The 26102-nt window shown below is 28.1% G+C and overlaps 2 protein-coding genes across 3 annotated transcripts in view; one reads left to right on the top strand and one right to left on the bottom strand.

The window, feature by feature from the left end:
* The window catches only part of LOC142332734 (uncharacterized), a 146018-nt gene extending 140108 nt beyond the window's left edge, over positions 1-5910 (bottom strand). For both annotated transcript variants that reach the window (XM_075379338.1, XM_075379339.1), the window contains exons 1-2: positions 5511-5910; positions 2314-2392 (exon numbers count right to left, since the gene is read on the bottom strand). The gene's annotated coding sequence lies outside the window, so the exon portion shown is untranslated. The remainder of the gene's footprint in view (positions 1-2313; positions 2393-5510) is intronic.
* A 446-nt stretch (positions 5911-6356) lies between these two features.
* Positions 6357-25455, top strand: LOC142333288 (pseudouridine-5'-phosphatase-like). The gene is made up of 4 exons (XM_075380308.1): positions 6357-6553; positions 12634-12852; positions 16173-16405; positions 17090-25455. Exons 1-4 carry the CDS (start codon positions 6496-6498, stop codon positions 17267-17269), a joined length of 690 nt encoding a protein of 229 aa, XP_075236423.1. The 5' UTR covers positions 6357-6495; the 3' UTR covers positions 17270-25455.
* The last annotated feature ends 647 nt before the right edge of the window (positions 25456-26102 follow it).

Genomic DNA, 26102 nt, shown 5'->3' with positions numbered 1-26102 from the left:
GCAAAACATTTTATCAAATATCATATTTATCATTTTAATAACAATGAAAACGACGAACCTAATCTCATGTTTGTAGTCGATACGGTTTTTAAAATTAAAAAACTCACAGACTTAACTTGAAGATACCGGATTGAACAAGCTCGTGTAAAAATTTGAAAACGTTCGGTCCACTATTTCGGTAACAAGCGACCAAAATCACAATACACAACGGAAAGTTAACAAAAAAAAACCGATACCTTTTTTGTTCTCACTGTAATAAATTATATAAGAAAATTAATTTAAAAAAATACAATTTTAACATCGTTAAACACAAGATAAAATAACCTAAAATGTTATGCGATTTATTTAAAAAACCTCATATTTGAGTACGCGTACTTTCTGTGACCACAGTAAATACCACGATTAAAGACAAAATAGGTTAGAAGCTGATTTGAGGTGGGCGTTTTCCAAAAACATTTTAACAAGATTACTGCATTTATTCTGTCTATCGTCTTTCACAACTATTAGAAAGAATGAGTAATCGAATGCGTAATTCAGAATAATTTAAAATTAAAATTATAACTAAAGATTCTAATAAACCATACGAAAAAGGGTACTATAAAATGTGTAGATTAAAACCGATAATTTACTTTAATATTTACATAAACATATCGACCGATATATTAACTTTATAAACCACAAAGAGTTTCTTAAATTTTCTAATTTAATTATAACAATCGGAATGTTAATTTCTAAAATCTGGAACCTTTTTTTGTAAAGAGTCAGCGTATTCAATTCAAAAGTCAAAATAATACCGCCGTGTCTGATAACCTAAAATTCATCTTTTAATGCATTAATACCCTTTAATCCATACTATTTTGTTCAAATACATAATGTAACGCTCTTGTTTACGATGAAAACAGCCTTCACTAGTTGCTTTCTATAAAAAAATCTCCTCTAAAATTACACCGCTAAAAAACAGAGTGAAATAGGCAATAATTGTTTGACTTTGAATAAAACATTATCGCCTGTCTAGTTACATATAAAAGACCGTGCGATATCAGACTTCATTGATTTACATACAAGGAATGCGTTTTAATAATTTATACTAAAAAAACCGCTAGAATCAACTTATCAACAGAATAACAACTAGGCGCGCTAATTGTTTTTACATAAATAGCTACATCCACGAACAAATTATGTTTCTGTATATATTAGTAAATTAGCAAGAATATTTTACTGCGATTCAACTTTGAGGGCTTTAAACAGCAAACGCTTACATAACTGGAGTTTGTACGTTGTTAATCTATCGTGCACGGAGAAATAACTAATGTACATGGAGAAAATAACAATAGTAAATTCCAAATAAAAATAAGACAGAATAAAGAACAATACATCTAAGACTGTTCTGTCTAAAACAAAAATAGGAAAATTTAGGTCTATAAATGTTAATAATAATAAAGAAAATAGAATTTATATAAAATGTCTTAAATCATTATTTATACAAAAGAGCAACTGACAGATAATAAATAAGAATAAAATGTGTAAATTCTACATTATTCTTTGAAAAAGGAGATTCCAGAAAAAGACAGTACGGCTAAAATATTCTCTAAAATTTAGGTTTAATCGATTCAACAATTTAGCTAAATAGTGAAATCAAAATAAGGCTATTATGAAACATCTATATACAAACACTGTTCAGGGAAATAGTATAAAAATATGCTACTTACGTATTAACGCCGCCGCAGCTACAGCTTTATGTAAAAACAAGCTAGTCGATCAGATTTCAGTGGAAAATAAACAGTCTCTTTATTAATTTTAAGAAATGGTTATTTATATTTATTTATTTTATAAATATAATTTAACCAAACTTAACCTACGCTCGCTTCGCTCGCTAACCTTGACTAATTAACACTGTAATTTTTTGAGTATTTATTTAATAAATTCAGTAATTATTGCAATTATTTATTATTTAAATAATCAAAACACTCCTGTTAATTAATCAAGGTTAGTGAGCGAAGCGAGCATAGGTTAAGTTTGGTTAAATTATATTTATAAAATAAATTTTTATTTATTTATGTTAAACTCTATATCGGCCCATTTTCCACTGAAATCCGATCGACTACTTTGTTTTTAAATAAAGCTGTAGCTGCGGTGGCGTTAATACATAAGTACCAAAAGTATCAATGACAAAAAAAATCATAATGAAATAACTAAATTAAAATGTAACTGTAAATAAACACGGGGGAAAATTTAAACTTAACAAAACAAAATATTTAAATTAATAAACATTTATACGTAAATACAATGAAAATAAACAAATAAAAAACTTACCGACACGCCGCTAGAATATTGTATTAAAAATATATTGATGAAAACAGCACCCCTGATGAATAAAAGGTTATTTTCATCCCTGAAAAGACAAAATAAAAACAAAAATTTAAATAATTAGTTAGCGAGAAATAGAACATTACAATAAATCGGTTCTTAGAAAAGCTAAAAAAGAATGAAAATCAAGATTTAACAGAGAGAAATGGAAATAACAGCCTTTAAATGTCTAAGAAAGATATGGACATTATTAATAGAAATAACATGAAACGATTAATTTAAACGCGCAGGCAAAGATTTAAGAATTTTAATAAAACGTCAGTAGACTATGAAATATGACACTGTACGGGTACAATGGAACACGATATATATTAGTACATCATATTAGCACTAAAAAAGAAAAAATACATTTAAAAAAATTCAGATATCGGAAGACATTAACTAGACGCTAAATAGAATGAGGAACAAACAGATGATGAAAAGTGCAAGTGGAAAAAAAAACACAGAAGATGAATTACATTGTACTGTAGTTAAGAAAAACACAAAGTTTTTATGATAAAAATGAAAAACATATGTGAGTAAAGCAAATATAATAATTTCTAATATCTGTATTTATCGCTATTAGAATGGAAAGAAACAAGTCACAGCTGTTATACAGTTCTTTTTTTGTAGAATGTCAGCTTTAGGTATATAACAAACAAAAAATAAAATGAAATCTATCTTGTAGATTGATTATTCAATACTTTTTATGAAGCTTAATTGAAATATTAAGAACTTAAAAGCATATAAGGAATTCTACATGAGATTACTGAACCTCTAATATCCATATTATATCATTTATAAAGATATCATTGTTAAACATTCCAGAGTGTATATATTCTGCAGTTTTGACTTAAATAGTCTACATTTTAAGAATGAACATTATGTAAATGATTGTAAAAACTATGATTGTGTAATGACTATAAAAACAAAATGTTTGTCATATAAGAGAACTTGTCTGCATTGCTGTCACAACAATATATTTAAATTTTCACTATCAGTAATGAAGATATATTGTTAGAACTAATATGAAACTATAGAAAAAATACAATAAATTATGAATATTAAACTTTAAACTAACCAACAGGACAAAAACTTCCGGTTTACAAACTAAAATATATTCTCTTAAAAAGTTGCATAAATCATTAGCAACATTTTCTGTGGAAAAATCCTTGTTACAAATTAATGATCGGATCAGATATCATAAATAATTTTTTTATTTATTTTAATTTATATATGTTTATATATGAACTGTATACTTGTTTTTAAATTATGCTGTTTTCAATCAGCTTAAATAGTTTAAAATATAATCTACCCTAAATATATAAATTTAATATTTAAAAAAATAATGGCTTTAATATTTATCTGCTTATGTCTAGTTACTAACATAAAAAATACAGGTAAACAGTATCTGCAATATATATTGTTGGTTTTCTTTTACAATATTTACTAAAGTGGGGAAAGTGAACATGTTTTTATTGGTTTTATTAAAACGTCTATATTTTTTAAAAATGTTATGATCAGGTTAGTAAGTTAGACCCTAAATCTATTTTGAGTTAATCATGCCTAATCTTGTAAAGTAATTTATCTGTTATGCCGCATAGATAACTGCCATGATGATCTTCATCATATTTTCTACATACACAGTATGTAGATTATAACCTAAAAAATGTGTTAAGAAGAAGAATTTTTACAATTTTACATACTTTTTTAATCAAAGTTTAATCAACACATTTTGGTACTATAATTGACACAATTAAGGAAAAAATATGATGAAGCAGTTATCAATTCAATATAATATCAGATGATTATAACAAGATAGGCCCATGAGTTAATCTGGTGCACTCCAAACACAAAAAATTTTTCTTCAAACTCAAAATAGTTCTTTGGATGCACAAACTAAATCATAGCAACATCCACAATTAAGGAAAAAATATGATGAAGCAGTTATCAATTCAATATAATATCAGATGATTATAACAAGATAGGCCCATGAGTTAATCTGGTGCACTCCAAACACAAAAGATTTCTTCAAACTCAAAATACTTCTTTGGATGCACAAACTAAATCATAGCAACATCCTTCATAAACTTGATGAAGAGCGGCGAGTACTAAATTAAAAGTAAATATGATCTTGTCTACTGAATATGTAAACTTTCTAATCGATCTTGACTATACGTGTAATTGAACTATCTTTTTCAGATTCATCAGTAAACATTATCTCATTGGATTTACTTTACATTGATGTTTGGAATACAATTATACGGGAGGAGATCAATTTAATTATCATAAAATTGATTACATTATTATTTCAAAATAGATCAAATGTTGTACTTTTCAACGCAAACAAAAAGTAATGGTAACTTATACAACAGTAAGAAAAAGAACTACAATATAACAAGCATATTATGTTCTCAGAACTCCTTTGTTTATTATATCGTGCTTCACATGACATGCTAGGTAATTAATCTTTTAAGTTTCTGCAGATATAATTTTATTATCCGTTTGTAATTTTCACTAATTAGTGGTTATGTAGAAAAAATCACTGCAGATTTGCCAACCTAGTATCTGATAAAAGTTAACGGTAATTCAGGCGATTTTTGATATTATAAACAAACTTCAATAGTTTAAAACATTTAAAAACCGGAAGCAAAAAAATTCTTTCAAATTAAAAACTACAAATAACCTTCACAACTTAACTAAATATTTATTTAAATGTATATTAAATTGTCTGAAACAATTTTATCAGAGAAAAATTTTAAGATTTTTATTAATATATTATAGCAAAATACCTCGCACAACAGTTACTAAACCTAACCTCACTTTACAACATGCTACAATATGAGAAAAAAATACGCATCCATAAAATGTAAATTTATACGCTACGGTTAATATCCCAATTCATAAATGTAGACGGTTATGGCAGTACAAATTGCAAGATTATATTTTATAAATAACATCAAAAATTTTTTTTTCGCATTATCTCTTTTAACTTGTAGCTTTATAATTTATATAAAACAGAGTATTATTTTTCGGATCGGAGATACGAAAAATTTATAATCTTAAGTTCGATTATTTTTCTAAAATATCTTATAATGAAACGTTAAAATATTTAATTATGATTAATTTAAATATATTAACAGTGCAACTAAAATAAAACGTACCAATGACCGTTAAAATAGCTGAATAAAATAAAACTTCAGTTCGAAGACATTAATTTCAACAGGCTAATAGAACGGTCCATTAATCAATTTAACATAAACAAATAAATGATACATTAATCTTCTGACGTTACAAAATGTGACGCACGGAAAGATATTTATTTCAATTTTTACAGGTTTAATAACCCTACACACGGTCAAAAAATGTGAAAAATTTCCCAATCTCAATTTCTACAAAATACTTATAAGATAATAACATGCCGCAAAACTGAATTAAAATTTAATCAAAGCACATAGTCGTTCATTCAAAAACAAGTTAAAACCGTACAGTGCATATTCTATCAACAAAGTTCACCAGACACATACAGCATAAAGTCGTCATCGACACGGCGACTCTAACACGGCGAGGGCAGTATTCTACTTTACTATTTTGACGGACACTGTTACCAATAAAAGCAACAAAAATATCATTTATCTCAACTAAACACACATCTAACAGTCATTATTTTCTTATCTTCCGTGATTTTAAATAAAAAAATAATTGTAACATTTATTTTTGTACAAATTATTACAACTACAAATATGCAAAACATTTATCAAATTTGTTTGATTTAGTTTACTAAAAAAGGGATTTCTTGTTTAAGATTTTTTTAAAAGAAATAACAAATAGAATGAAATTTCTGCTCCAAACGCTTTCTAGAGTACTCTTTAAAATATCCCATTTTATCATAGTTATTTTTTTATTATTACTGTGATTATAATACTTTTATTAAAGTAACATTTTTTAGTTACGTAAAATATGAACTAAAAAATTTGAATCCAGAAGATGGTACTCTTTATAAGTCTGTTCTGTAAGTAACGCATGCGTGTAATATTACCATTGCTTATCAGAAAGCCGTGTTATCGAGGCGCAGTGTTTGGAGGATACTGAAGTTTAAAATATCTGCTTTTTAGTAACATACGGCATTTTATAATTTCAGCATTAAATATGGCAGAGTTCCACCCTGTAACTCACTGTATTTTTGATATGGATGGTCTATTATTAGGTAAAACATAATTTTGTTTCTTTGTCCTTGTAAAGATATTTTTAACCTTCTTATGTGGTATTGATATACTGTAATCCTTTTTTCATCGATTATTTGTGTTTTACTGTATAGTTTTATTTGTACATTCTAATTTGGTGCACAGTAAACTATGAATGATATTTATTCATGCTTCTTTTACATGGAATGTATTTAATTTTTAATCCTTTTATTCAATGAAAATAGATTTAATATTTTTTTTTTTAATAAAAGAAAAATTTGATGACATCTGAATCAGTAAACTGCCATACATACGTTGTAATGACAGATTTCATTACCGTTTTTAATGTCAAAAATTACCTTCAGATTGTTGGGTTTTCATCCTAATGGTTATAATGTAAATTAATTTATTTTTCTTCATATCTATAACTTTTATTACTTTTAAGGATTCATTATTATTATTGCTTCCATTTATTTAATCTATAATTATTTGTGATAAAATGTTTTTCATTACTTTGTTTCTCATGTAGCAGCAGTTTCATTAATTCAAATGTTTCTAAGTAAAGGTAACATGTAACTGGTTTGTAATTGAACTGTTCTTTGCATATGAGCTATCCAGTGTAGGTCAAGTGAAGTGCAAATGCAAACGTAGATTGTGCAAATTATCTTTCTCCAGAAAAAAAAATTATATAGACTTATTTGTAGATGACGAAAACAAAATTTAATATGTAGTACAAGAATTATGTAGTAAATATGTTGAGGATAAAAGATTTGGAGAAAACATACTAAACCAGTCACTGAAGTTGAAAAAAATTAACAATTTAAAGAAAATGCTTTTTTCAGGAACAACATGTAGAATAATTAATTATTTGATTATTTTAATACGCTGTTATAGTAGTATATTATTATTTACAGTATTATATTACAGTAAAAAATTAAAGATAAAAAATTATCTTATAAGGTTATAAGTTTGCCATATTTTATGTTTAATTGATGAGTTTTTGTCAGTGATTGGTTTGATTCAGATAACATTTCTTGACACAAGTTCTTTGCTAAAATTTTAATTTCCTTTATTTTAATCCTTATCTACCCTTAGTGTGTTTTACCACAATAGTTCATTCCACAATCAAATTAATTAATCTTGGATGCTCTAAGTGTTTATTCAACATTCCAGCTCTCTTTTATTACATCAAAAAATGAAAATTTTCATTTCGACTTAAAAAGTTCGTATTTATTTTTCAATATTCTCTTGTAATATCAAGATTTCAAGACCTCTAGTTTTTTCTAGCTTTCATTTATTTTATTTAGTCAATTAAAAATGTACATTCAAAGAAAATACATTAATAAATAAGTTAAGAAATTACTAAATAAATCTTAAAACTGTATTTTATATATATATATATATAGAAAATACAGCTATATATATATATATATATAAAATAAAAAAACAGAATATAAATAGAATTCACAAAACTATTTTTAACTTTACTAAACGTATTACTTACAAAAAGCTGTTTAGTTTCATTTAAGCATAGGATGTATCAGTAAATATGTATTTAATTTATAGTTAAAGTAATTTATTTTTTATTATTAAAAAAGAAAGTGATTTTCTTAATACATTTAAGTTTGTTCTACTGTTGTTTGATAAATAAAGAATACATTTATGAAGACATAACAACATTAGCTTATTCAAACATGAATATTAATACTCTAGAGGAAAAAATGGACATTCAAATTAATATATATGTTTAGAAAAGTTTATAAAAGAGAAACAAAAAATGTCATTACCTTGAACATTCAAACAGCTTCCAGTTTTTGAATGTCAGTGCAATTCTTTAGGTTATTTTTAAACTTTAGTGATGTTACACTGGCAGTAAATTTAGTTGAGAATAAAATAAAAAAACCTATCCCCGAGGAGAAAAAAAAATCCATTTTTGGAGAAAATACTGTTCAGCTTATGTTATTGAACACTTATGATAATGGTATCCTATACATTATAGTAGTCAATGGTATGATCTATAATTATTAATCAAAAGCCACTAACCCAAAACAACTTTATAAATATGTAATAAATAACATTTTTTTCAGCCCTAAATAACTTTACAAACTGATTATACTGATAGACAAAAAAAAATTATTTAATATTTCTCTAAGTGTGATACCATTTCTTGAATTGCTTTTTTGTGTAAATTACAAATCTGCAAATACAATTTTTCCACCGCCCTTAGTTTTAAATAAATTACACTTAAAAAATTTAAGGGGAAATAGAGAAAACATCTGTAAAATTTTTAATTTTGCATGGCCACACCTGTGTTAGAATGATTTCGCTGATGCTTTTCTTTTATAAGTAGCCTCAGGCACATTTCGAATTAATGTCTAACAGTAATCGGCTAGCATGTTAGTGTTCAATTTCCCTTAATAGCAGCTTTCCATCACCGAAATATCTTGGTGGAAACGTTCACCATGTTTGCCGCTTACATCTCCAAGGTTGTCTGGGAAAAAATCTAGATGTGAGTGGAGGAAATATATTTTCAAAGACATTTTACATCCCACAGCTCTGTATGAAGTAAGAAGTTGATTAACAATATCATGGTAATTGTCAAATTTTTGTTTGCTGAGAAAAGTTTTGCAAACGTCTTTAAATGAAGCCCAAGCTGCACTTTCTACATTATTTAACATAGAGTTAAATACATCACCTTTGACCAGCTCTCTTATTTGAGGACCAACAAATATTCCTTCTTTAATTTTTACTTCATTTATATTTGGAAATTTCTGCCTGATGTACAAAAATCCAGGACTACCTTTTTCGTTGGTTTTACAAAATTTTTCATTAGTCCTAGCTTGATATGGAGAAGTGGTAAAAATATTTTTTTGGGTTTAACATAATGTTTATCCCTAGCTCGGCTGTCCCATTTGCAAAGAAAACACATATACTTAGTATAGCCTAACTGCATGCCTAACAAAATAGCTATAACTTTCAAATTACCACATAAGGTAATGTTCCAGCCATTATTATAAAAAACATGTTCCAGCCATATTTTTTATAATTTATTTTTTCAAGAACGTCTTTCATCATATCGTATGTCTCTTTCAAATTAATACCATAAGTGACTGGTATCGAAGGATATTTGTTACGGTTGTGTAGTAGTGTGCTTTTAAACTATACTTGGATGGTTCTATGAAAAGGCACCAGTCCTCAAGTTTATGAACTTGACCTAAGTGCAACATAAGTTCATCGATATTTGTGCAATAAACCAAATTATTTTCATCAATAATGTACCGAAAAAGTTATTTTTATCTCCTTCAAAAGCCTGAAAGTTTTGTATTTTCTTGGAATAAATTCCAACCTTACCGTCTTGATTCTGACAGTTCAGCTTGATTTTTTGATAAATTTAAATCCCTAACCAAGTCATTTAATTCACCTTGTGATATAAGATGTGACTTATTGGAAGATAAATCAAAATCATTGCTGTCTTCTTCAGTACTGCCTGATTCTTCATCGCTGCTTTTGAAACATATATTCACAGGTAGCTCAGGAACTGGAATAATTTCACTGTGAGGTACAGGCCTGATTGCAGACTCCAATGATGGATATTTTACAGTATGTTTAGATTTTTTAGAAATTCCAAACATACTTGTTAAACAAAAGTAACAATTGGTTTCATGATCCTTTGGCTCACGCCAAACCATAGGTACACCAAATGGCAAAGCCATTTGTCCATCCATAGGTACATTTTAGCCATCCTCTTATATATATGAGAAGCCCATGTCTTATCATGATCACCAATTTTACACTGAAAGTACAAACGATATGCTTTTTTAATTAAAGGTGTAATGTTTTTTTCTATTTGATTTTACAGTAAACTAACTGCATACATAACAAAAGGCATCCACATCATTTTCACAATTCGAGGCATTATGACGCTGCACTGTTAACAAACTTAAGACGGCAATAAGACTGAACAAAATTAATTCATTTGTAAATCCAGTGCTTAATACAAATAACACTTATACAAGAAACAGTGTTTAATACAAACATTCAGCTACATCTTTTGACCTGCACAGACATGACTAATCTTGTCCATGAAGGCTCACTCTTCAGTATTAGATATCATGTCATAATATGTGACTGTGATATAATTTAATTCTTTGTTTAGTATTGTTTATTTATAGCTTATAAATTATGTTAACAAAGTTAAACAATAAAAAATGAGCTCACAAAATACAATATAGGAGCTTAAAATGCTAATTATACGTTGAAAAATGAAAAAAAAATCCTTTAATTAAAATTTAAATTTTTTTTCAAAAATGGTGGGCGATAGAAAGATTCTGGGTTCATATTCATTTTCAGCATAAAAACAGATTAAAATCTTGTATCGCATGTTAGGAAACAAAAAGTATGTTTATCAGTGTTATTTATTATTATTTAAATTTCTACTCGTAGATTATCTAACAGACAAAATAATATGTATACAGCAAACTGAAAACTATATATATACATTACATAAATATACTTTAAAAATAGATTATAAAAATGTTACTTCATCGCAGCTGATGGTTTGTATAATCTGTACATTGTATCTATCTCAATTAATCTAACATTCAAAGGATTGACATAACACTTTGTATTGATTTATCACATAATAATGAAATTTGCGATTATTGTATTGCATTTAAAATATAATTTTTATTATGCGCTTAGAATATCACTTATCTTAATATCACTATACTACCACTTACCACCAGTATACTACCACTTACCTCTATACTATCTCTTGGATATATACATATATATATATGTATATAATAAATGAAAATTATGTAGTAAATTATTTTGAATGATTTATCTTATAACTTTTATTTACATTTCATAAAATAAAACACAGTAGTTCATTATAGGTATGAATTTATGAAAAATACCTCATTTGTAAAACTTTAGAAATTTTATTCTGATAACAAAAATTTGGAGGTAAATATTATATATTTCCTGCTTTATGTTAATAAAAAAAGCATACACATATGCATGTAAAACAAAATTTTTCAACTTTGTTCTAAATATCTTTCCATTAAATACCGAAATTTAAATTTAAATATTTTCTAATATTTCATTTATGACAAAAAAATTATAAGCTCTCCAATCATATGTGAAAAACTTCATTCAATTTTTTTTTTTTTTTTTTTTTTTGGAGGATTGAATATTGTTTAATTATTATCGAAATAAACCCCATTTGTGTTAAAAGTAAGTTTTTAAATATGTCAAACCAAAATTTTTATAGGTTTTAAATTTAAACTAATAGCTGTTACCAAAAAATGTATGCATCATATTTTTTTTTCTGATTTAATAGTATTTTTTATCAAATATTGCATATAATTGTATCAAAAATATTATTACGAGAGGTTGATCAAAAAGTAAGTTACACCCTTGCCATGTTCTTGAACTGAAAGGGATATATTATTGTCTTGTGTTGGCAGCACTGGTTGCGTTGTTGTCTTCACGCTGCCCCAGCAGCAATTCTGTACGATATTCAATACGTGTGTAGTATCGTTGTCAATATGGCCTGTCTTCTAGAGGTTTGTTCAGCGTAGAAGTGTGTTCAGTAATCCAATTTTTATGGGCAAAATTTACAATTGTTGTGAAATTCATCGCCAAATTCTTGAGGTATACGGTGAGAATGCAGTGTCACGCCTGATGATCACAAAATGATGCCAAACGTTCAGAAACAGAAGAACAAATGTGAGTGACTTACTGTGTGCTGGCATCCTTCACTGCAAACATGATGGACAACACAGAACGTGTGAATGAAATGACCTTGAATAACTGACTCGTTAAAATTAGAGAGTTTGCAAGTGAACTTAACATCAGATATGGTAATGTGTTTGTGATTATTCACGATCACCTTGATGTGATCACATCTGTTGACTGACAACCACAAACATCGACGTTTTGCATTACGTTGAAAAAAGGTGTGGGGAGGTCGCTTATGATGCAAATCACTTATCGCTTAAAAAGCTAAATGAATGTAAATTTAATAAAATAGAATTAACTTTAAAAAAAATTAATTTTTAAAGATAAAATAAATTAATTATTTTGTGGTTCTTTTCAGATACAGAAGGTATATATAAAGACAGTTTTAAACAACAACTTAGTAAGTATGATAAAAACTACACAGATGAATTAAGAGCAAAAGTAATGGGTACAACTGAAAAAGATTCAATAAAAATTATACATTCTGAATTAAATCTTCCAGTAACAGAAGAAGAATTCCATATAGAAAGTAAAAAAATCCAACTTTCTAAGCTTTCAAGTGCTGAACTTATGCCAGGTTTGAATTTTTTCTTATCTTACGTAAATGGCTAAGATTTTTATAAAAACACACTTACTTCTAGAACTCTTGCAGGCAATGCTTAATAATTTTCTTTTTTAAATATTTAAGAGAATATTTTTAAAAAGTTCTGTTTTCCTCAGAGAACTGGAAAACCTACAAATTCCTTAACTGTCCCAGAAAACTTGAATTTTATTTTTTCAAAACCTAAAGTCATTAAAGTTTATCACAAAAAGTAAAGTCCAAAAATTCTAAAGGTAAAAAAGTTTAATTCCATAAAAAATCAAAAATGATATTACAAAATAAATTTAGAAATATGGGAAACTAGCCTCATATCCGTTTGCCTGTGAGAATTAGGATCTTGCAACATTTTATTTTTTAATGAAAGAAATTGCCATCAGTAGCTTTCTAGAATCCATTGCAAAGGGCTTTATTGCCAAAATAATACATTAATACAAATTATATACACACATAAGTATACAAATTATATCTACACGTATTTTATCAAGGAAGATGAAATAATGCGTGAGATAGATGAAAAAGTCTTTTTATGAAATTATGATAGATGAACAGTGCATTATAATTCCAAACACAGTATTACCATTACACAATTAGAGTTTATTAAAAAAAAGCATTATATTAAGAAAATAAAAAACTGTTTTTATACTCATCTAGAGTGTAATAGGAATTTTTTGTTTTTAATTCTCTTAATCTGTAATTAATATTGGTAAAAGCCTTCAGATTTACAGTCAGAACAGAACACATTCTTGGATTAGTGTAAAATCTTTTTATTAACAGTTTTAAATTGTGGTTAGTGTGAAAGAACATTATAATGCTGTAAACATGATGTTTTGAGATAAAAAGGGTTTTTTCGTACAACATAATTAATACATTCTCAAATGAAAATTGAAGGAATATTGAGAGATATTAAAAATCTTTAAAACTCCAATATTTTTTTTATACAACATAATGTCATGTTCATATTCAAAGTATTTTCATAAAAAATTCAAGAAAATTAGTTGGAAACTAGAAAAAATATTTACTAAGTATCTATAAAATTTAATATAGAAAATTTAATTTAAACATATTTATTTTATTTTATTCATTGATTGATGAATCTACAGAAGCTTACAAAGAATCTTTTATGTGTTAATGTGAAAATAGAAATTTCTAGCATATGAAAAATGCCATGCATGACCAGGATTTGAACCCAGGACCTCCAGATAGATGAAAAGCAGAGATGCTACTGCTCCACCACAGAGATCGGCTGAGTGGTGGTGGTGGTGGACCGGCATGTCAGACGGGAAGTTTTTGAGACTGACTAACAATTTTCTGAGATCATTGAAGCAGGTGATCTGCAGTATGGCACATCACAGGGCCCCGGATATAATTGTATCACAGTGGAGCTCTTATCTGAGCGCTTTTAGTAGTTCTTGGTCCTCTAACTATAATTTATAATAGGTTGCTCTTCACCACCCATTTTCCAGTGTGTTGGAAGCATGGAGACTTGGTATTATTGTTCAAAGGTGGTGACAAAGATCCTACTGTTAGTTCTTACCGTCTACTCTTGCCTGTGACTGGTAAGGTTTTTGAGAAGGTCCTGTATTTTCCTATTACTGCTAGATTGGTCACTGATTGTTTGCTAATGGACAACCAATATTGTTTCTGACCGGGCCAGAGCACTGAGGATGCCATACTAAAGGTGATGGATACAGCTTCCTGTAGTTCATGCAAGTATATATTAGGGATCTCTCTGGATATATCCAGGGCATTTAATAACTTATGGTGGCTCTCTGCATTATTTCAGATGCAGAAGCGAGAATGTACAGAAAATGAATTAGAAGTGCTATCAAGATGGCATTTCAGCCATCTGACTGTTTCCTTGTGTGATGGCGGCTTGGTTCGTAAGACCCTAACTAAAGGATGCCCTCACGGCAGTGTTCTGAGTCCCCATCTTTGGATTATAGAATTCGATTCTATGTTGAGTTTGAGATTGCCATGTGGTTGTCGTGTCATCGCTTATGCTGACGACATGCTGCTGGTGATTGAAGGGGATTCGTGTAACGAACTAGAGTTCTGAGCTGCTCATACTTGTGAGACACTCCGACTGTGGAGTCTCCAACATAAAATGTTTTTCAGTCCAGAGAAAACCACAATGATGTTGCTTAAGGGCCAATTGGTTGCTTTCTGACGAATCTGTTCGGATGGCTGGTCTCCCCATTCGATACGTTATAGCTCAAAAGTACCAAGTAGTTATCCTTGAGAATTTTCGGTTCAAGGAACATCTACAGTATGTAGCAAAAATGGCAGCTGATGCTTTTTAGTAAATCCATAAAGTCATTCATCCCAGTTGGGGATTGAATTACCATACCATGCATATCCTTTACAAAGGAATTTCAGTGAGGCTATTATATTATATGCTTCACCTGTCTGGGCTCACCGCTTGGCGTTTAGGTGATGCGGTTATTTTGCTGCTCTTGCTGGTTGTTATAGGCAGTTATAGAACAGTTTCACAGGAGGCAGTCTGTCTTATAGCCAGGGTCAAACCAATAGATATCTTGGCTAATGAGTGTAAGGAACGCTATATTTCCAAGGTAAATAGCCTATTGACGTCAGAACAAAAACAGGAGATTGAAAACCAGGGCCTTGCATCTTGGCAGGTCAGGTGGGATGAATCCCCCACAGGTTGCTACAAGCATAGTATATTTCCTTTAGTCTGACTTAGGTGCAATTAGATGGGTATTCACCGATCAGTATCACAGTTTCTCCCAGTATTACAGTTTCTCGCTGGGCATGGTGCCTTTTGAGCAAGTTTGGTGGATTCGACTCAATGCCCAGATCATGTGACTTATGATACAGTGAACCACATCCTCTATGTCTGTCCCCGATATGAGGTTGAACGTTCATGAGCTGTTGGGGAACATGAGAGAATATATTGCTTTCTGGATCTCTGTATCAACTGGATGATCTGTGAGGAGCGGTCTATAATGGCTGGTTTTCTTCTCACCCTTGCGATGTGTAGGTCTGCAGAGGGAATTTAATCGAGGTATTTGATCGTGGAGTAGAATGGGTTGGTATGGTAACTAAACAAAACAATAAATAATATAAACAAAAGAGTTAAGAACAAAAAAATTGTACAATAAACAGAGTAAATGGTTGTATGTCTTAAAACAATAAATAATATTATCAGTTCTAGTCGATATAGAAACGTGTGACCTATTTGAAGTATTCATTTGTTTATTTTAGGTTATATGAAAAAAATAATTATTTGTAATGAAAGACAGTGTTAATGTTAGATATTATCGGTTGTTTTTTCTTAGGTGCTGAAAGATTAGTACGACATCTATCAAAATCCGGTATACCAATTTGTGTAGCTACAAGCAGCGGTAAAGAATCGGTTGATTTAAAAACGTCAAATCACAAAGAATTAATTAGCTTATTTAGTCATATTGTAATGGGTAGTTCTGATCCTGAGGTTAAAAAAGGAAAACCTAATCCAGATATTTTTTTAATCGCCGCTAATCGGTTCAGTGATAAACCTGCACCAGAAAAGGTATATAATTTTATCATCATTAGCTTTTTTTATCCGCTTCCAAATGATGTTTACCTACATTATTTCCTGTTTTTCCTTACTTTTGTTTTAATGTCTGTCTATATTTGATATTCAAGGGTTTTTACAAAATCCTTTGAAGTGGATTCTTATCATTGTATCTGCTTTTTTATCCTGTTAATGAATGTCTTTCCCTCTTTGAACTTTACTAATTTTTCAGAATCTGGAATCAAATTTTAGTGTTGTTTTCTGTACACAATCATTTTGATTTTACTATAAAGATAAACTGGACAAGTAAACTAACCAAAACTGTTTACAAAAATTATTTAAAATCTAAAACGTAGATGATCATTTTAGTTATCAAACAGTTATTAAAGCTGGTTTATCTATTCACTGAGGAATTATACAAAAACATAAATGAGGAAATTGCATTCAGGAAATGAAATGAGGAACTTTTTAGCAAAATGTTTTATCTAAGTATTGAAATATCCATCCGCTTTAATCATTATAAAATTTGAACATTTTAATTATAAAATTATTGTTTTATGTCAGGACTTAGTTAAAATTGTAAGTGAAGTGCTTGTTTAATGTATTATTGAATACACTTTTGATAGTCTTTTTGCGGTTTAATTTTTGGTTCGTGAAATTTAAAAAAAAATGTTATTAATAATTTAATTTTTGTTACAGTGTTTAGTATTTGAAGATTCAGTGAATGGTGTAAAAGCAGCGAATGCTGCTGGAATGCAAGTAGTTATGGTTCCTGATAAAATAATAACTGAAGAAAAACGTAGAACAGCTACAATAGTTTTAAAATCATTGGAAGATTTCAAACCAGAATTATTTGGTTTACCGCCATTTCCTGAATAAAAAGATTGAAATCTTTTCTTTGTGTGTAACATTGCCAAAAGAAAAAATTTTGTTAGAAAAATATTTTATTTATACGATTAAATATTAGGTGAAATTACCATATTGTTTTGAGTTCTAACCACATTTCAAAAAATTTTGAATTTAGATGCACGGAAAAGTTAGTAGTAGAATTTTTTTAAAGCAATTTATGACTAAACATCATTTATCTGTTTAAACTGTTCAAAAAGATTATTCCTAATTATTAAGTTCACAATTTTTAAAACTTATGAACTTTTATATTACATTTAGTCTAAAATGTAATAAGAATTGATCTGCTCAAATACACTACTTTGTAGTAAGAAATGTTTTTCTAGATTATGTAACGCTTAACTTTTTGTTCTCTATTTTATACCTTAATCTCATCTTTTATGATTAATATTTTATTGCAACAATCAAATTACATTTTATTTTAGTATTAAATAATGCAAATATATAACTATTGAAAAATTTAACAAATGGGCTGTTAATAATAAATCTATTAACTAGATTTTTAATTGAATTTTATGATTTATATTTACATATTAATATTTAAAACTTAAGTTTCTGAGTTCATATTAGTTTCATTTTTTTATTTTAATTTATTAAAAAGAAAGAAATCAAAAATGCTAATCAAATTTTTTAAATATTGATATATATATATATATATATATACTTTTTTTTTTCTAAAGTCAATACTTATAAGACCCATATTCCTCTGTACCAATATGTTTTATTTTTAATAATCAAAAACCAACTTAAACAATCCAAGTACAGAATTACAAAGTAAATAAAATGACACGTATATTGCTATTGGAATAAAAAAAAAAAACAAAAATAAGGTAAGTGTCATTTCATTTACTTTTTAATTCTGTACTTGGGTTGTTCAAGTTGGTTTTTGATTATAAAAAGTACAATATATATATACATACATACATACATACAACCCGCTGGATTAGTCTAGTAGTTAAACTCGTCATCGCAAAATCAGCTGATTTTCAAAGTTGAGAGCTCTAAGGCTTGAGTCCTTGTAAAGGCACTACCAAACCACCTGTAAAACCTGTCAGGAAAATTCCAATAGTAATAAACATCAATGTCTATGGAATTGCCAAGGGTCAGACATGACCGGATGGCTAAATTTGATATATATATATTTATATAGAGCTATAATATATGTTTAGCTATATTTATATAGCTTAACAATTCCTTAATGAAGGATTAATTTTAAAAAGTTTATGTGTACCTTCCAACTTTATTAAACAAAATATTTAGCTTATTTACATTTTCTTATACCTGCTATCTTTACCAGAAGGATCTAAAATATTAAGCTAAGTTAACAATTTTCTGACTACCTCAAATTTTGCTTGGTTAATGATAGAGCAAACTGATGCCAAATTGATTTTCACTGTAAAATTTCCTTATAAAATAATGCACTAGCTTTATCAGAAGGTCCTAATTTTTACTAAAATGAGCTTTTATGCGACTGCTCGTTAATACAGATGTGCTCATTACATACTGGTTATTTTTTGCTACCACACAACCAGCTGACATTGTTTTATAGATTCCGCGCCTAATTTTTGTTCAAGAGATTTGAAATGTAGGTAAGGAAGAATGACCTCTATGGCATAGTAATAGTATCTTAGCCTTTCATCCAGAACGTTGTAGGTTGAAAATCTTGTCAAACTTTATTGTACACTTCAAAGGTGTTTTCATTACACACATACATGCACAAGCTTCAGTCTTATGTAGTAAATTGAATTATTCACCTGAAAATATTGATTTTTTTTTATAAAAAATTGTTGCTACAGATATACAATAAGTTTATATTTGTGTACTTTTCATATTTTTTATGATACATTTTTTTTTCTAGTATTTATATGTATTTTTACTACAACTATAAATTTAATGTAGGGTTTGTAAATTTCTGATAATTGTTGGTGTTGGAAAAAAATATGTTCAACTCTATCTGTGTAACACTTGTAAGAAATATGTTCAACACAACTGCGAACACTTGTAAGAAATCACATTACAACAAAGTAATTCATTTTTTTATCAAATTAAACTACCAGAAAAGTTTCATAAATGATTATTTATATCATTTTCCATAAGACTTTGATCTGACTTCATCCAAGTGTTCAGTCATTTTGTTTTTGTTCATTGAATGGATTTTCTTTTAATTTAAATATATATATATATATTTAAATAACCATAACAGTAAAAAAGAGTAAAAGTAAAGAAAAAAAATTAATATAAGAACAAGTACAAGAAAAATGTTCAAAAAAAAGTTGACTAGAACAAGTACTACTGAAATCCACTTGTATTAAGTATGTAAAATTAACTGTTTACTAAGATAAATTACTTGAAAACCGAGAAAAACAGGTTGGTCATGATCAACAGGAGCTTGGGTTGATCATTCTTTTTCACCGCTCAACCTGTTTCCTTTTCCTCTATCACTTCTTCTCTATTATCTGTTACATTGAATGTCAGTTTTACCCTGCTAGATCCTCCATGCTGAGGATGCTGAAACCTTGATGACTCGAGCTAATGATGCATGATTGGTGTTGTTTGAGTAAATCATTTTGTGGACTATTTGCTGCTGTTTGAAGACTTCATAAAAATGCCTGATGCCTGCATTACATATCACTAGGCTTCCAATCTCTATAAAAATAAAATAAAAAATAGAAAATAATCAACCTGAAGGAGATCTAAAATAAAATTTCAAAAAATGTTTCCTACAAAAGTTGTCACAATTTTACGGTTCATTTTTCATTTAAATAATATAAAATTTATATTATTTTATTTTTCATATTTATGAAAGTCTTTTCTGGGGCAAAAAACACTTTCATGATACTATTGCCTGGGTCAAAAAGTAATAAAAAGGCCTCTTCTCGGATATTAAAATATTAATAAAATAATGTTAAAACTAAGATAATAATAAGATTAAAACTAACATGATAAAATATGTAACACAAATAACAAAATAAAGTTTACGGATGATTCATTTAATCTTATTGAGTATTTTGATTCTTCTTAGAAGTAACAATCCCTGATGTAGTATATTCTTATCATTTCCTAGGATGTGCTGAATGTTCCTTGGTAATTTAAATTTGTAACATAAGGCCACATAATGTGTGCAGTCCACAAGGAGTGGCGCAGTCAAGCGGCAGTCACATCATACCTATAGTGGTGCGTTTTCTGCCGACATCAGATATCCGTGAGTAGCTCTGGTATGTCCTGATTGCAATCAGCAAAGGACCGCTTCATCTTGGCAATTTTTTCTGCACGAAGAGTCCCATGCCACCTTCTTCTTGCATCCTTGCCACCTTCTTGCTAAATATATTTTAAACTTGCAAATATCCACAAGTTATTTTTTATCAACATGGGGACACGTATAGCAGTTATAGCAAGGGGCTTGCGGAGTGGAGGTGTACGACTGTAAGTAGAGGGGAAAGCGTCTTGCTAGAACGGCTCCGCTATACCTCTGTAAAATATTTTAAGTTAAGGTAAAACTAAAATTTAATAAATCTTAACTAATATTTGTATAAATTACCGCTCTATGATAGATAATACTCAATCGGTTATAGTGCAGGGTGTCATGTGTAGTAATTTCCAGCTGCTATCTGGATTCATTCTTGTACCAATTTCTGTGCACACTTTTATAAGGGTTTCTCTTTCATGATTATATTTAATGAATATTGAACTGTAAGTGCTAATCATCGATTATCATGAAAAGAGGTACAACTTAAGTTTTTCAAAACAGTATGGTAATTCTTTATTATTGTGATAAATATTAACATAACTTTTTATCCATTTTTATTTTCATTATATTAAATAGCATGTAATAATTATATCAGTTCACCAACTGTTCCGTAGTAATAAGCTAACCTTTTTCCTTCTATCACAGTCTAGAAGACTGAAGAGGTCTTGAGATATCAAGCCCCTTTGGCTTCAAGGCCTACATTTTGTAGGTTGTAAGATATGAATTGTTTGCATTTATATTAAATTGTGTTACGAATAATTATCTCTATTACTAATAATCCTCAGTATGAAAAATCACTTTCGCATGTTATTTTATTATTTCATGTCATAAATGTTAGCTAGTAATTAATTATCTTATTGTTGTTTTATGTTTTAAACATGAGCTTTAAAAATTAAATGTTTTTATGTAAATAAATTAATATAATTTTAAAATACGAACAGTATTGCTAATAAATATATATTTTAGATTTAACTGATGCAGTATTTATTTTTTAAGATCTTTAAAAAAACTACAAAAGACATTTGTATGTATTTTGCCTGTGTACAAGATGCATGCTCTATAATTTTAGTCAATTTTTCTTTTTAACGCAAAAAAAGATCAGTTTGTCTTTTTATATTAAATAATTTTTATTGTTTACCGATTTATGATTATCGATTGCAGTATTTTTTAACTTTAAAATGAATACCGTTTGGTAGCTATATATTAATTTTTGTACTTCATTTGTCCCCATTAAGAAAGATAGCACAAAATAAACTTCTTTAATTTAGAATTTTATTAGTTTGATTGAATTTATTGATCCCAAATGTTTTGAATTATTAGCGTAGATAGATAAATAAATAAATGAAATTTCAGACATGGTTTTCAGTATAAAAAGGATATTTATTTGTTAGATATATTTAATTAATGGCATTGCCTCAGGAATCGTCCATCTGATATTTGACAATATCAAATGTCAAACTGTAATGGACTATATATGTTTTAATGTGATCATGTAAGAAGTAATAAAACAAGTTTTTTCAATCGCTTGAAAAATTAATTAAAAAACAAATTTACGTTTTACTCTGCATTTATTTTTTTAGTATAATTTCTTTGCTAATTTTACAAATATCAGAGATAATCGGGAAGTTGTTCCATCCATACAAGATTTAGCTAGAAATTAACTAATCTATAGAATGGGAATGCACCATTTACTGTTTAAACTTCATTTTGGAGAATTAAAATGGAATAATTCTGCCATATAATTCTAATTAAAATTATACACAGCTTTACTGATAAATATACTTCTCATTGACATACAGGAATTATTATGGCAAATTAACACTAGACGAATAATTATTTATAATGATAGATACTCTAAATAACATTTGCAAGAGTAGTTAAACTTATATTTATCTAAAAGTAATTAGACTTTATTTCTCTGCTGTGTAAAACTACAAATTTTTAATTTTGTATTTTAGTATCTAATCTTTTTAGCGAGAAATATTATAAAACTTATAAAATTCTATTCATAATTAACGGTAAAAGTTATACAATTTTTCAAAAATATGGACGATAGTGAAGCAAAATTAAAGTACAATCCTGGAAGAAAGTTTAACAGTAAGCTGTAAAAAACTGTTTCACATTAGTAAAAAAATACACCTCATTCAAAATGCTGTAAGAAAACTGATAATCCAGATTTAGAGAATATTAAAGTAAAATACTGATTTACAAATTGTTTTTTGTTAACAATAATAATAACGATATAAAAAATTATTCATGTTGTGATGATTATTATTATTTATGTTGTAATTTTTTTTGCAGTAAAATATTAATTTATTTAATGGTTTATATTTAAGTAAACCGATGAAGAAATATTGCAATATTTTAATTTTTCTCCAACTTACATTTTTGCCCTTTTTATTTAAATTATATATTTTGTTCCTAAACAATTGTTTCCCACTATTTATAATAATATCTTTCATATCATGAATATTGTGTAGGTCACATAGAAAAAAAATTTTGTTTTAAAATTAATATGTAAACTGAATTAAAATTACATAGCAATGCAAATTACACAGCTAGTTTATTAGTTCCCGGTTATTGTTTTATACCGTTGCAGGAAGATTTTCAGTTTTTCCTTCTCTTGAACAGTAAGTAGGCTTTGAAAAAGGTACAATACTTGTTTTCTTGTTGATCAAGAAACCAAACATGTATGGCTTCATTTAGCATTTCACTGTCACACTGTTATTTTAAAGTGCGATTGACTGATCCCAGATTTTATAAAATACCGGCCTTCGTGGCACAAGCGGTAGTTTCTCCGCCTTTCATTCAGAGGTCCCGTGTTCACATCCCGGTCAGGCATGGCATTTTCACATGCTACTTCAACATTCATCTCATCCTCTGAAGCAATACCTAACGTGGTCCCGGAAATTAGAAAGAAAAAAAAATATTTTATAAAATATCATTTCTCTTTTATCCTAATCCAGCGTATAAAAGTTAACATTTCATTTGAATTATATGCAGTTCACCTTTTTCAACTCTCAGAATGGCTGTAAGCTTTATTTTTATTTTAATTACAATTTTTATTTTTTTGACAACATAGCTGATTTAACAAATGAATACACAGTACATTGAAAATAGTGACAGCAGAAATATGTAAAATTAAAAATAACTAATAATCATAAAATTTTAAATCACAAATTTTCACCATTCAACGTAACAGTTCGTTAAAAATTAAGTAGTAAAAAGTAGTGCTAGGAATTGAGGTTTTTACTATATAATTGTACATTAAAAACAGTGGAAACTGATCAGGTTAATGAGTGATCACATTGATACCATTCCTATATCATTAACAAGTTATCTGTATTTACACAATATTAGTTGTATTGTTTATAATAGTATAAAAGTAATAAAGCCTAGTATAATACTTATTTATATACCGAAATGAAAATATATAATAGTAGTAGTAAGCAACCTTCCATTAAAACTCCAGCTGCCATAGAAGATATTCAAAGAAAAATTTTTATAATTCTAAAAACAAATAATGAAAAACTGTATTGTAAAATTGTAAAACCAAATAGTAAATTTAGAATCGTATCGTGCAAAAATTTAGAGAACAGACAAATTGAAACATCTTAATTGTTGTGATTGGCAACATTGTCAATGGACAGATAAACCGGATGCAGTATTTCATGTCAGAAAAGATCCGGTTTCATTATCAAGTTAATTCACACCAGGTATTGGATGACTGAAAATGCTTACCAGATGTTTGAACACCCATTTCACGATGAGAAAATCGGAAGTGTCAGTTCAGAAGTGTGCTGTACAATTGTCAAAGAATTCTGTGCTCAGTTAAAAGATCATGAAAAAAGTACGGTTTCTTCCAACAAGATGGAGTGACGTGTCGTACATCAAATTATTTGCTAGCATGCATATAGAAGAACAAACTGTTTAAAGAGGGCAGTGGCCTCCTCATCACCCAAATTTGTCTAGTTGTACATTTTTCCTTTGGGGCTATATAAAGGATCGAGTTGAATCAAACTCTCACGCTATCATGCGGCATATTAGTTTTAAGTTGTTCACCCGGTATAAATAAATTTTTGAAGTTTGAAGCAATTTATAAAAAAAGATATAAACTAGTTACAATTTTTTGTAAGTTACATTGTTAATTACCCATTTATCTATGAAGAGAACTAATTATAATAATTGCGGTAATGTAATATAATTGTCTTGATTATAATTGTGGTTTCTCAATCTATTAGCCGTTTAAGTAATTAAACGACTAATTTAAATTACACCCAAAATTTTTTTTGGACATCTGAATAGTGCAATTTATATTAACAAAATTTCTAGTCTCATTATCAACCAGTTAACCTATAATTTACTGTATTCAAAGATTACAGTTTTAAAAAAATAATGAGATTTATTTATTTAAAACCGTGGAACCAGTGATAATGTAGTAAATGTTTAATAAAATAAATTATTAGCTATTATTGAAGTATAATAAAAAATTGGAGGTTGTTAAACGAGTGGAAAATTTTAAGTTTGAAAAGTACTGTTTAGATATACAAGCAATTTGGGAAAATTATAATTTCTGAAATCTAAAAATAAATTAAAATAATTTAACGGTAAGCCATTACATGTTATTTAACAAATTAAATATATTTATATATTAAACAAAGGTGCTGTTATAATTCTACTGCAAAAATGTTGAATCGTGTTTAAATTTAATGTGATATAATTAACCTGTATGTGATTTATGTGCACATAGTTATATATGACGTATTATATTATCACAAAAAAGTAATTTTGTGATGCTCCTGATGTTAAGTTTTAAATTGTAAATGTATTTTAATAATGTATTACTAAATTGTTTTTATTTGGTTGTGTAGATATGAATATTTTTGTAATAAAAGTATTTTTAAAAAAGAAATTTTTTATAAATTATTGATTATTAATTTATTCGTTAGAATATAATAAAAATATTACCTCTCCCAATTCTTCTTATGGTTTGTAATATATGTAAACCGTTTGGGGTTTGATGTTCCTTGCAAAATTTTGACTCTGGTGCACAAGTTGGCTACTAATCTTCATGCGACATAAAAAATGATGTGAGTCGTCCAGTTCACATGTACTGTAACATTTCTTAATTCATAGGCATGAGTAAATATCAGCTAAGAAAAATAATGTTATTTTATAAAAAAAAAAAGATGTGTGTGTGTGTGCACATGAAATAAATGCAACATACAACAAGTATTAATGACCACATTAATTTAATATTTATCAAATTAATTTGATCTGTCTCAAAGTACAAAATAAATGAAATATTACAATAAAATTATTCTCCGCTTGTTTCATTTGAATTAATTTATTGACTGACTAATACACGTACATCTTATACAAAAATCGTGTACATCTTGTACACTTACAAATGTTTTTATGAATTATCGTGGAATTGAGAAATCTGTGCAATTTTGGAAGGTTAAATGGAGTGAGTTTTTGTTTTTTAAGGGTGAAGAACACTTGCATTATCATTGCTCTGACCAAACATAAAACAAACAAAAACTTAAACTAAAATAT

This window comes from Lycorma delicatula, chromosome 12 (genome assembly GCF_047948215.1).
Source record: "Lycorma delicatula isolate Av1 chromosome 12, ASM4794821v1, whole genome shotgun sequence".
Lineage (NCBI taxonomy): Eukaryota > Metazoa > Arthropoda > Insecta > Hemiptera > Fulgoridae > Lycorma > Lycorma delicatula.
Note: the sequence above shows the minus strand (reverse complement) of the source record. Positions and strands in the feature narration are given on the sequence as shown.